Consider the following 13,478-nt stretch of genomic DNA (forward strand, 5'->3'; position numbering starts at 1 on the left):
GAAAACCATTTATGTTTTGCTTGTTTAGACAGATGCGAGCCGTACGTTCAAGCACATATGAACACATTTACAGTATAATCCCTGTGGAGTCATTTCAATGATGGATGTTTGTGCATTTTGGAGCTTCAACACATAATCCATAACCTGTAAGAAGATAACATTTATACGTTCAGAAATAGAAAGGAAGTCTTTGTTTTTTCTGTAAGATGATGGCTGTTCAAAGAGATTTATCTGAAATTCAAAGAAATTCCTTGATTATTAGTCAGAACAGGTTTGTATCTGTGATTGGACAGAAAGGATGAAAGAATGTCAGTATTGAAACTGAATTGATCATAAACACAACACAATCATCACCATCACAGCGAAGAAGAGTCACCTCTATAAACACACAGCTGCTGTATTGAGGGACGTACAGTAAAGTCAGAGGATGTTATCTACTGTACATGTGTGATGGATGTGTTATTCCTGATTCACAGACTCTGTAGAAGCTCTGCTCAGATATTTTCTGCTAACATTCATGCTTTTCTCCAGTGGATAAATTAGGGACCGCCTTGAGTCTTGTGTCGAGTTTTCACAGTTGTGGACTCCCGTGGCTCTTTGAAAGTCTCTTTAGATGTTCACTGCGTCTCAGATCTGTGTATAAATTGAGATGTACTGAAAATCTTTCCAGCAGTATGACTTAAATAATTCATCGGATCATTTTTTCTCTTTCTTCTTCCATCTTGCTTCATCAGATACGGATTCTTGGTGTTCAACGCGTCGCTGCTGTACTTCCAGAGCGTCCGGTTGTTCCTGATGCCCGGTCGGCGTCACCTCCTCGTGTCTTCTCTCACGCGGGTGCTCAAGGCTCTAGAGGAGGTTCAGGATCCAGATCACACGTGGAGGGCTGAACTGATGATGTACGTGCATTTATAAAAATAGGAAATTTCACTTGTTTAACACACGTACGTGAGAAACACGTAGAAGAATGATTTGATTATTATACGTGAACATGAAGGACCAGCTGTCAGTTTTTGGTGGATATATAAAAACTATTGACGGAAAGAGTCACATGTCCAAAAGCATTATAGCCATGAGAACTTTAGAGGAAAATAACTAAACTGTAAGATGTTTCTTCTATATGACTGTATATTGTGTTTGAGGGCAGAATTCATCATCATTGCACAGGTGGATGCTTGTGGTTTCATTCATGAAATGATAAATCACACTTAAATGAAATGAAATAAGTCATTTAAAAGGCAGACTAGAAGTGTTAATGATGTGATCAGTTTATTGTTGTGGCCGTTTGACCCCCTGAGCTCCACACAGTAAACTCTTCTTTAATAAAAGTGGTTTGACTCTTGTCATTGCTTACTGCCTTGACTCTGCTGAGGTTACGCTGGAAATGTAAATTCAAGAAGGCAAAAGTGTGATTTATGACTTATGGTCTGCAGTGAAGGCTCGTGTTTTATATGTTCTTTTTATATTCAGACATCTTGTTGAATGTCTGTTTGATGCTGGGAAAGAGCCGGAAGCAGCTGCTTTGGTGAAGGTCACCTCAGATTTGATAGCATCACATAAAGCAGAGGTTCATCCCAGATTGTTCTCTATACAGGTACATCTGTCTGTGTCACTCACATACTGCACATGAATCTCCCCGAGCACCGCCTGATTCTGACCTTTCTGCATTTTATCTGTCCTCAGGTTCAGCACAACCTCATAGATGAGAACGACGTGATTAAACATAGAAATGCAAAACTCCTCGTCATTTACAACATTCAAAAGCTTAAACAGTAAGTACATTATGTTAATGGTGATGCTGCCTAAGTTTATATAGTCTATAGCATATATTGTCACCTTAGAACGCAGATAGAACCTTATCATTATTCTGAGTTTTGAGCTTTAAAGTGTTTGCGTTTTATGTAGCACAAATGATATGGCCAACACATCTCTTTCATATGTGAAAATAATTCTCAATGTACAACATTAACATTTTCAGAAATTTGTAAATGGCGATTTTCGGAACAGGTCAAACGCAGATTCTCAAAAAATCACTTTCTGTTTAGAATTATAAGGTTTTATCGGCAAACCAGTCACAAACAATTTACTTATAATTTTTGTTAAAACGCGAAATTAGTGTTTTAATAATGTGTTTTAATAGGGGTCAGCTGTGGCCTAATGGTTAGAGCGTTGGTCTTGTGATCAGAAGGTTGCAGGTTCTAATCTCAGTGCCAGCAGGTCATGACTGAAGGGCCCTTGAGCAAGGCACCTTACCCCTGATTGATCTGCAGTAATGTGTCACTGTATAAAACTACTTGTAAGTCACTTTGGATAAAAGCGTCTGCCAAATGAATAAATGTAAATGTGTTGACATTTACACAATAAGTTACATTTACATGCTCTATATGACATTTATTTGATATTTTAGGACGCATAGCTTTTTGTTCAAGCTAAGCATAAAAGGCAGTACTTCATTGTGGGTAATTTTACAAAGTATTTCATAAGTTTGCGTTGGTTTAGACAGAAAGCAGCTACTGTGATCTGACCTAGAATTTATTAGAGGGTAGGACAGATCAAATCTAGAGATGAGTTTGGATGAAATACATTTACATTTATGCATTTGGCAGACGCTTTTATCCAAAGCGACTTACATTGCAAGTTACTACACATTTGTTTCTTAGTATGTGCAATGCCATGAAATCGAACCCATGACCTTGGTGTTGCTAGTGCCATGCTCTATGTTGACTATTTAGCCTTTATGGCTTGATATTGTTTTGCTTATTTTGCTTGTCAGCAGTTTCTGTTCCTTTTCAGATCTTTGGTGAGCTCTGCTGAGATAAATGTGCTATATAAATAAATTGTACTTACCAGGGTTCATGAAAACACAGGAATTACCTTAAAGGGACAGTTCACCCAAAAGTGATAATTCTGTCATCATTTACTCGCCCTCAGGTTGTTTCAAATTTGTGTACATTTATTTGTTTTGTTGAACACAAAGAAAGATACTTGGAAGAATGATAGCAATTTTCTGCTCTGTGATGTCATCCACTACCAAGACATAATGAGATATTTTGAAGAATTTAGGGAAACAAACAGTTCTTGGACACCTTTGACTACCATTACATTTTTCCTATTATGGCAGTCAAAGATGTTCCAGAACAGAAAACTGAAAACATTCTTCCACATTTCTTTCTCTGTGTTCATCAGAACAATGTAATCTATTTATCCTGATTGGTCCTCAAAGTGTTGATTGGCTCACAGATAGAACCTCATTGAACCAAATCATAATTCCTCTTTGTAGATGTTACAAAAAGTCCCAAAATGTACACATTTAAAAAAACAAACATGGAATTAGAATATGTGAATAATGTCAGATAGAACCGTATAATTCTGAAGCGATGATGTGTTAAACAACATTACTGCTTGTGACCGTCTCATGAATGAGCAGTGTGTGTCTCTGATTCTGTACTGAGTGTTTGTGTCTTAATCTTCTCCACAGTTTGATTGAAGTTAATGAAATTAGAGATCACTGTGACAGACTTAAGGAAACTTTCCGTCTGCTGACATCACAACATGCCCAAAGCTCCAGTCCTCCACCCGATGCCCAAAGCTCCAGTCCTTCACCCGATGCCCAAAGCTCCAGTCCTCCACCCGATGCCCAAAGCTCCAGTCCTCCACCCGATGCCCAAAGCTCCAGTCCTCCACCCGATGCCCAAAGCTCCAGTCCTCCACCCGATGCCCAAAGCTCCAGTCCTCCACCCGATGCCCAAAGCTCCAGTCCTCCACCCGATGCCCAAAGCTCCAGTCCTCCACCCGATGCCCAAAGCTCCAGTCCTCCACCCGATGCCCAAAGCTCCAGTCCTCCACCCGATGCCCAAAGCTCCAGTCCTCCACCCGATGCCCAAAGCTCCAGTCCTCCACCCGATGCCCAAAGCTCCAGTCCTCCACCCGATGCCCAAAGCTCCAGTCCTCCACCCGATGCCCAAAGCTCCAGTCCTCCACCCGATGCCCAAAGCTCCAGTCCTCCACCCGATGCCCAAAGCTCCAGTCCTCCACCCGATGCCCAAAGCTCCAGTCCTCCACCCATTGCCCAAAGCTCCAGTCCTTCACCCGTCACAGTCCACTCCGTTTTGGACCAAGGTTCTTACATGTCTCTGGCTGACAGGTGCTCCCAACATGAATCACATCTGATAGCTTGTGTCATCAATGAACAACATTCTCATTTCAGAGAGACTAACTCAATGCGTTCAACCCTGTTTGCTGCGATTGTTTTTTTCTCTGGACACAGGATTGAATTGTTGTTGGAACTGTCTCTGGTGTCCCTGCGGCTGGATCAGCATCAGGTGGCGTGTGACTGTCTGACGGAGCTTAGAAACACAGACGTCACTGTAAGCACACCTTCACTCACACCATCTTTCCTCAATTCTCATTCCTGTAAACACCGTCGCTCTTCTCTTGAAGGTCAGTCAGCGTATAATGATGGAGTGTGTGCAGTGTGAGATCGACCTTAACAAGCAGAGAGACAGAATGGAGAACTCCTCCAGATCCAGCGTGGAGGTGCTGCTTCACATTATCTCTGTGATACCCACAAGACTTTAATATTTCATTCTGGTGCTCTGTTTCTGGATGTCGAATGTTATTTTGAGTAGAATGTTCATATGTTTGACTGATGATGTCAATGGGTTTGTGTCTCTGGTGTCTTGCGGATGCAGGTACAGATGAGTGTTGTAGTTCGGTTGGATGCATTACTGCAGGCTGCGGTGAGAGAGAGAGACGCTCGGGTGATCCAGACAGTGTGTGCGGCTCAATGGAACACCTGTTTACCCCTCCTGCAACACAACCTGAGAAAAAAGATCAGAAAACCTCTGCTTACCCTTGCTCGAGCACTAGAGACCACAGACAGGTGTGTGTGTGTTTTTATTAATGGGAATAATGTTTCTAAACAGTAGAGAATCGATTCTGTGTTCACTCAGCCTCATGTTCCCCAGGCATTTGGTAAATATTTATGTGTCTCTTGTCCACCTCTGTTTCCAAAAGATAATAAATCACAACAACAGTAGAGCTCATATGAGCCGTGTATTGTGTTCCTATGAGTGTAATGAAGCCGTGCAATAGCCTGAAGGATGGACGGACTCAAATGTCTTTTATTATCCACTGACACCTCTGTTAAAGGACTTTATAAAACGGTCAGTTCTGGTCCTTGATTCTGATTGGTTGAGCGGAGATCTAAGCCGTTATATAATACCCCGATTTATAACGGCTGACCGCATTACCTAGAATCACTGCGCCACTCTTGCTACGTACAGCGAAATAATTGTCAAAATGTCCGATTTTGTGAAGAGATTGACATGACGGACAAATTAGACCAATAACAAACACCGCTGAAATTAATGAAAGAGAAATTGAAGACATCGAAAAGTAGAAATGAGGTGAATACTCATAAACAGACTCTGTGCTCTGTTAGTTGTTTTCGGTATTGTAGTGATGTAGGCGGGACGAGAGTCGGGATGCGAGGCCGGTGCGTGAGTGTTTACGAGCGTCAGCTGTACGTGCGACGGTCTCGCATCACGGAGGGGATTGTGGAGTTTTAATTAAAGGACGAACGATCGGACCATCAGTGAGAGAGGAACAGGCCTGGATTTTATGTGGTAGTTTGAGTTTATTTATTAATTAAAAGTTAGTTTATGTTCGCCGGTTCCCGTCTCCTTCCTTCCTTTTATGGAACGTTGTTACAGTGGTGCCGAAACCGGGAGGAAGTAGAGAGGACCGGGACCGGAAATGTTACGTTTGTGTTATGTGTATTTACGTTTGATTTTATTAATTAAAAGTTAGTTTATGTTCGCCGGTTCCCGTCTCCTTCCTTCCTTTTATGGAACTTTGTTACACGTATTTTTATTGACTTTAAACACTGTTCATGTATAAAAATAGATACATGTTAATGTTAATAGATAAACACCACAGTCTTTAAGCACATTATTCATTGTGTTCTTTGCTGCGTCTGTGTTGCTTGGCAGCCGCACCTGTTTCTGAGGAACTACTTTGTTTGGCGGAAGAATGTATTTCTATTAAAATAATTACATAATATTTGTTGTGTTTTACTTCATGAAACTTTACTATGCATATGGATTAACCGTTTTATAAAAGCAATAAGCCCCGCGAAGCCGTGGGTTACAGTGCATTTTATAACAGCTAAGGGGGTTTTAGGCACTCCGCTTCGCGTCGTGCCTAACAACGCCCCTTAGCTGTTATAAAATGCACTGTAACCCACGGCTTCTTGGGGCTTATTGCTTTAATAGAACACTAGTTTGGTTCTGCTGATTTTATATTTATGGTGCTCAACAGAGTTTGTTCTTGAGTTTTAGATGTAACAGGAGTTGGAGTAAATGAGGAGTGTTTTTTGTGTGTGTTTTTATCTGCAGTATGCTGTTAGATGTGTTATGTGATGTTCATGCCGTGTTGGCTGCTATAGAGGAGGATGATGACAGATTGGAAGCTTCCATGAAACATGTGAAGAGAGCTCTGCAGCTGGATCACAGAGGACATCAGTCTCATCATCTGTCGTTCTCTTTACATCTGCTGCAGCTGCGCTCATGTCTCCACAGCTCACCTCAACGGCCGGAGGAACGCACCGCACGGCTCATACAGCAGGTCTCTCTCTCTTTCAATAAATGACTGAATGTCTGTAAATAAATCTTTCTCTTTCTTAGTGTTTTTAAGAAAAATATCTAAACATGCCATAAACAAATGAGGAGTTTGGTTCCAAAATGAATCTTTTCAAAAATCTTGTGTTTATTGTGTTAGTTAACTGTATTTTTGTTATTGTCACGATCGTCAGCTGGAGTGCCCATGAACTCCAGTAGAGGGCACTCCACTCAGGACTCTGGCCTTTGTGTCCATTCCCACTTCCAACTCCATTTCCCATAATCCCATGCTAACCACCACCAGGTGTTCCCCATTACCACTCCCCTATATATACTGTGTTTGGACTCTCAATGATGGCGAAGTCTTGTTTAGCCTGTCTGATATGTGCCGAGCGGTCCCTGTGTTTGTGCCGTCTGTGTATTATTTTGGATTTTTGATATTGACTTTGATTCTCTGCTGCCTGCCTGCCCCGTTTCTGATTTTGGATATACCCTGACATACCTGACGCTGTTCTCTGATCTGCATTTACATTTACATTTAGTCATTTAGCAGACGCTTTTATCCAAAGCCACTTACAGATGAGGAAACATTGGAAGCAATTAAAACAACATAGGCAACAAAATACATAAGTGCATCAAACTAGTCCATTAACGCCCAGTACAGTATACAAAGATAAGAATGGTGAGGTTAGTAAGTGTTTTTTTATTATAAAGAAGGAAAGGCAAGAGAATTAGGAAAAATCAATCAGCGATCTCTGCCTGTTTGAACTTTCTTATATTACAATACTGCATATGGATCCAAACGTCTCTGACTCCTTGTTACAGTTATTATTGCTCAAATCAAAACAAACCAACTGCACTTTGATTTTAATTGGACTGCACAATAAAAAACAGGATTTGTAACAAAGTTAACTCATTTTGGAACCAAACTCTTCAAATGATATTTACTTTGTTTTATCCAACATGTTTTAAATGAGGTTTATTTTTACTGTGCCTTTGTTAATTTTATGCATAAACATTGCTGAATGTTATTAGATTTATGACTGTGGCGCTCACACAAATAAACAACAACTTTAAGATGCGTTCTCTGAAAATAGACATTGCTTCTTAAAAAATGCTTTCTTAGGATTAAATTTTTTTTTAAATGGAGTAAAATTGTCGATTTGTCATTGTTTGTTCATTTTATTAAACACGTTTTATTAGCGAATGAATCATTTACATTTTAATTTAGTCATTTAGCAGACGCTTTTATCCAAAGCGACTTACAGATGGGGTGAAAAATGCAAGCAATAGGAACAACATAAGGAGAACAAAAAGTCCTTCACCCCAGTAATACAAAAAGAATTAGCAGTGGTCTCCGCATGTATTTGGATTGCAAAATTAAATTTACTATATAATATAAAACGGCTGAATTAGGCTTTTTGAATGATGCCTTTCAATTCTGTTAGTTGGTGGATGTCTAACACAGATGACACTGATACTGTAACAGGCTAAAGATGTAAGAGGGCGTGGGGCAGACAGACGCCCCCTGCTGGTCAGTGCTGGAATCACTCTGGCACCTGATGACTTCAGAACGGTGCTGGACGCTGACATCACAACTGAAGGTTAGGAGCTTTCTGAATATGAATGTGCTCATCTTGCTTTTCTTATCATTGGCAGACTTGTTAAGCATAGAACTGAGAAATAATGATTGTTGTATTGATGTGCTTAATATTGGCTGATAAATGATTGTGGTCACGCTGTCTGACCCGAGCGTGATGGTGACACACAATCTGCTGCTCTGTAGCCTGAAGCCAATGATGACCTCAATATTATTTTATAACTGTTTGAGTGATGAAAGCGATGGATTGACTTCATTTATCAGCATTAGAATGATGAATCCGCTGACAGCAGACTGACCTGAGGCACATGACTTTTGCTTGTTCACTTTCTGCAGATGATGAAACTCAAGGTCACCTGACACGACTTGCTGATAAAGCCCAGCATCACACCACCTGCGTTCAGAAGGTCAAAGATCATTTGATTGGACTTGACCAGAACTCAGATGAGCGAGAGAGGTGTGTGAGAGAGAGAGAGAGAGAGAGGTCATGTGTTCATACAGATGCTTTGAGGTTCAAGTGCTGTATTCTTCACGCACAGAACGATGACCTGAGAGGATGATGGCAGGTTGAAATGTCTGGTCTCACTCTGGTCAACAGTTTATTTGTTTGTCAGGGTGAAGTTATGGGCACTTCTGGTCAAGACGGCATGGGAATATGAAGTTCATGATGTGTGCGGTGCGGCCTGTCGCTTTTGTCTGCTGTATGATGATGGACGATGGAAAAACTCCAGTAAGTGATCTTCATCAGAGGAAACATCACATTTTTCTGATTGTTCAAAACTTTCTGCTGTTTTCACTTTATATTCATTTATGAAGCAGATGTTCCTTAACTTTAGTTTTGTTGAGAGTCTGAAGGTTTCATGTTGAGGCTTTGTGTGGAATATATGAAGAGTTTGACTGAGTTAAATCCTATTTTTTATTGTGCGTTCCATTTAATATCAATCCAACTGCAGTTGGTTTGTTTTGATCTAAGCCATGATAACTTAAAAAAATACAGCTTTAACAATAAAAACATGATCACATAATAAAAAACATTATTTTTGAAAAAGAAATCATGTTCACTCTTCATATTCACTTGTCAGAACTTTATCAACACTGACTAATCCATTGTTAAGTGTTCGGGGTTTCAGTGATTGTGACCAGAAAGATTGTTAAAGTGTAAATCGATCAAAAGTCCAGCTTAAATTTCAGCTCCAAACTTTTAGGTTTTGAAACATGACGGCAGTGTTTTATTGGTGCTGTGACTGAGTTTGTGTTTTTCTGCTGTCTGTTATTAGATGATGTCAGAGGAGAGACGGGTCAGAACCAATCACATCAGAGAACACAGACGGAACTGACACGTCTGCTGGCCGAAGTTCATTTCATCAACGCTCAGGTACCAACATCATCTTCACTGACTACACGCTTACTGTATATCAAACACTTCACCTTCCATGTTATAAAAGGATTTGAGCACAGATGCACAGAAGTGAGCGTGAGTTACTTTAAGAGATAACACAAGCGGTGACATCGCTGTGCAGCTGCTGCTTTCACATCAAAATCTAATCCGCTCTGTGCACAGGAGTAGTGATGAACTTTAGATGTAGTCAGAAGTCAGGATATCAGTTTCTGGTTTACTAATGGGGGACTTTCTAAAAGGCTTAACATACTTAAACAACAAACTGGGAAAACCACATTTCTTTCACATTTTCATTGCAATAAACCAACTCTTATTCAACAGACAAAGTGAAGAATCTTGCTTTTTCTCCCCATTGAAGTCCATTATAAGATGAAGTTATAAGCATCAACATGATATCAGAAAAGTTGTATATTCTGTTTCTCAATGCCTTAAACTGAGCTCTTTCCTTATGATGGAGAAAACGTGAGATTATTTATTTATTAGAGATTATTATTTTATTAGCTCGTTTTTTGTTTATTGACAGCAGCTAGTGTTTACTGCAAGTACAATTTGGGTCGGAAATGTGATTTTCCCTCTGTTTTGTTTAGATGCGATATCCATGTTAAGCTTATAATGGACTTCTATGGGGGAGATCGTCACTTTATCCCGTGTAGTAAGAGTTTGTTGTTTTGACAGAGGCAAGTGTTTATTGCAAGTAATATGTTAAAGAAATGTGGTTTTCTCCAGTCGTTGTTTAGGTATGTGAAGCCTTTTAGAAAGCCTTTCACAATACGAATAAGTAAACCGGAATCTGATATCCCGACTTCTGGCAACAACCAAAGTTCATCACTACCGTGTGCACAGAGCTTTTCATGTAAAAGTACTTTAAAAAAGCACTATGAGGGGCTGAACAAAGAAAAAATCCCCTTCACGTGATCCACAGACTTGTTTTAAACTCAAGATTTTGGAAAGACTTGAGAAGCTCGTGTTTTAATCACACATTTCACAATCTGACACGAATGACATCTTTCAGCTCTTTTACTCTCAGTGTTTGTCATATTGTTTCTCTGTTTATAACTCATCTGATTTACTGTCAAGAGATATTTACTTTCTTGTGGTTTGTTCCAAACAAGTCATTAATCATCAGCTCATCTCCTGACGGCATTCACAAATTATTATTAAAGACTTTAGACTGGAAGTGAAGCATTTCATGAGATTGTCACAGGTTTGACCACTTCAACACTTCCAAACTTTTGTCTTTGCTTCAGTAATGTGTTCACTTTTTAGTTCTTGTAATGAAAAGATCCTCTTTTGTTGTGTGTTTCATGGAAATAAAATGAAAGGTGTAAAACAACAGAGGAGTGAGTAGATAATGATAGAACACATAGTCTTGGGGTTGATAATGAAGATGAGGATGTCTTGCTCTCGGCTGTGATGGGTTTTTAATGACCGCACTGGACCTCTGGGATCCTTTCTGTTGTTATGTCTTCGGGGACGGCACATTTGCTTTGAACTGAAGATGGAGAACAACAGAGGAGTCGTGACCTTGACAAAAGCTGTCAGAGCATCTTCACTTTGACAGCGCCTTGCTTTGTTCTTCATGAATGCGTTTCCTTTGGAAAGACGATGTCTCTTTAGTTTGATGAGCGTTGTGTCCGGGGGAAGTGAAGGGATCGGGCCGGGAGTTCCTCACGGAGGCTTTGATCGTTACTCACGCTGTTTTAACCGCAAGGATCCCTCCATGAACTCACACAGGAGAGAGAGAGAGAGAGAGAGAGAGAGAGAGAGACATCACTTGAGTTCATGATGTGATTAAAACATCACACACTGACAGATGCAGTCGCGTTATTAGGGCCCGAATGAAAAACATCACGCGTGTGGTCATTTTCATTGTGCAGATGTTTCTGGTGATGTGTGAGATGTTGACGTGTTTGTGTAGGTGACTGTACTGAAGCTGCGCTCAGAGGGAGTGGAACTAAACCATTGTGCGGTTCGTCCTGAGAGACGAGGGAAAGACTCACCTGAAGACGACGCTCTCTGGACCCTGTACAGGTGAACACATAAACACACGACACACTGAAACCTCACTTTAAACCCCTTCAGTTTATTATAACATGGGATGTCGTCTCCTCAGTGATTGGATCAAAGATTTATCGGCTTATGCCACGGCTAACTTCCTGCGAGGGGCGGAGCTGGGGGCGGAGCTTGGCGAGGCCTGGTTGGTAGTTAATGCGGCTGTGAACTTGTGGAACTACAACCGCTGGCTGCTGAAAACCAGAACACACAGACTTCTGTTGCCCACATACAGACGTTTATTAGACCTCCTCAGACACACAGGGCATGCTGGGTAAACACTTTAATAACCAAACACTGTAATAAATCACACGTGAATCAAGTGTTGGGATGTTTGAAGCATGTGATGTCTGCGTGCAGAGAGGTGGATCTTCTGGTTCTGTTGTGTGACACTGTGGCTCAGGGTGTCATCACGTCAGCACAAGCCGATCTTGAGACGCACGAGAGAGAAGGAGGATTCACACAGCTGCCAGATGAAAAGCCAAAGAAAGGACGAGGGAAGGCCTCGGAGAAATCCAGCTCCACACACTCGCCGCTGTTTGACACGGCCGTGACACAGGACCTGAAGAAAGCTTTAGAGGTGTTTATTACTTGTACACAGAAATGACAAGAATCTGGCATAAGACTGAGCTCAACATAACCGTTACTAAAAATGAGTCACAAGTAAACATTTGATGTTTTTGAAGTTCCAGACGTAGTCACCCATCATCGCTTCATCCCACCTTCCCTGTGCTACACACATTTCTAGAATTGTCTGACAGTGACAATTGGAAAATAATTGTTTAAATATGTAAACTTTTTTCCAGTTTTTGTTTATTTTCAATATACCGACATATAATAAATGATATAAGCTCAAAATGACTTGAGCTAAATATACACAAAAACATTAATGCTACATGAAAATAAATATTATCACAATAATTAGCACCACACAATTGTACAAGAACTATAAAATGTTGCGTGAAAATTAATCCACCAAACAACCACTTTTACTGGTGATGCTTTGTAGGAGATCACAGACAGATGCTTTGCAGCTAGTGAACAGCTGCTTTACATCATAACTTTACTATAGAACAGCTGGAGTGACATCACTGACCAATCAGCATCCAGCAGCACACTCACGATGTCATTCATTCACTACTCGTGTGTGTGTGTGCAGGTGTGTGAATACGCTCTGCTGATGTCCAACGGAAACACAGAACTCGTGTCCATGGAGGTGAGGAAGCAGCTCATCTGCACATGGGTGACGGTTAAACGGCTGCTTCAGCAACAGATCGGACTCAAGCTGGATATCTGTGATCAGGTGTGTGTAGTGTTTCAACGCGTGCGACACATTTCACTGCATCACTACTAAGACATGATGAATCTGAATGAGTTTGTGATCCGTCAGAGTCAAAACGAGGCGGTGACGGCGATGTCTCGTGTGCTGGTCGGTGTGGAGATGATTGGGTGTAAGAGAAACAGCAGACTGATGGAGTTTATAGTGCCCTCCGTGTCTGTGGTAAGATCTCTTCATCACTGGAGCACGTCTCTCAGTTTCTAAAACACATCTAAAGTGTGTGATGTGCAAAAGTCAAGTTGATTGTTTGTAATTGTGTGAAGGATGTTGTGTGTTGTTCAGTTAGTTCAGATGACACAGAACTGTCAGTGGTCTGACTCCGTCGTGGAGTTGTATGTGTGGACACAGCTGGCCCTGTTCGCTCATCAGACACGTGACCATGATCTGGTCATGACCTGTACCCATAATGCACTGCAACTGGAGCTGAGGATGAAGATGAACACTGATGCGCTGTGAGTGACATTATCT

At 41.0% G+C, this 13,478-nt stretch overlaps 1 protein-coding gene across 1 annotated transcript in view; it reads left to right on the forward strand.

The window, feature by feature from the left end:
• cfap46 (cilia and flagella associated protein 46) overlaps positions 1-13,478 on the forward strand; it is a gene marked incomplete at both ends in the record, with an annotated part of 44,373 nt that overhangs the window by 17,820 nt on the left and 13,075 nt on the right. The window contains 18 exons of the mRNA XM_079473412.1: positions 735-899; positions 1,471-1,594; positions 1,684-1,772; positions 3,479-4,144; positions 4,268-4,367; positions 4,441-4,536; positions 4,692-4,882; positions 6,399-6,627; positions 8,110-8,224; positions 8,557-8,677; positions 8,835-8,950; positions 9,498-9,595; positions 11,538-11,650; positions 11,733-11,945; positions 12,032-12,251; positions 12,831-12,974; positions 13,062-13,172; positions 13,293-13,462. Coding sequence (XP_079329538.1) covers positions 735-899; positions 1,471-1,594; positions 1,684-1,772; positions 3,479-4,144; positions 4,268-4,367; positions 4,441-4,536; positions 4,692-4,882; positions 6,399-6,627; positions 8,110-8,224; positions 8,557-8,677; positions 8,835-8,950; positions 9,498-9,595; positions 11,538-11,650; positions 11,733-11,945; positions 12,032-12,251; positions 12,831-12,974; positions 13,062-13,172; positions 13,293-13,462 — 3,081 coding nt within the window. The remainder of the gene's footprint in view (positions 1-734; positions 900-1,470; positions 1,595-1,683; positions 1,773-3,478; positions 4,145-4,267; positions 4,368-4,440; positions 4,537-4,691; positions 4,883-6,398; positions 6,628-8,109; positions 8,225-8,556; positions 8,678-8,834; positions 8,951-9,497; positions 9,596-11,537; positions 11,651-11,732; positions 11,946-12,031; positions 12,252-12,830; positions 12,975-13,061; positions 13,173-13,292; positions 13,463-13,478) is intronic.

This window comes from Barbatula barbatula, assembly GCF_947034865.1.
Source record: "Barbatula barbatula genome assembly, chromosome: 14".
NCBI classification, from domain to species: domain Eukaryota; kingdom Metazoa; phylum Chordata; class Actinopteri; order Cypriniformes; family Nemacheilidae; genus Barbatula; species Barbatula barbatula.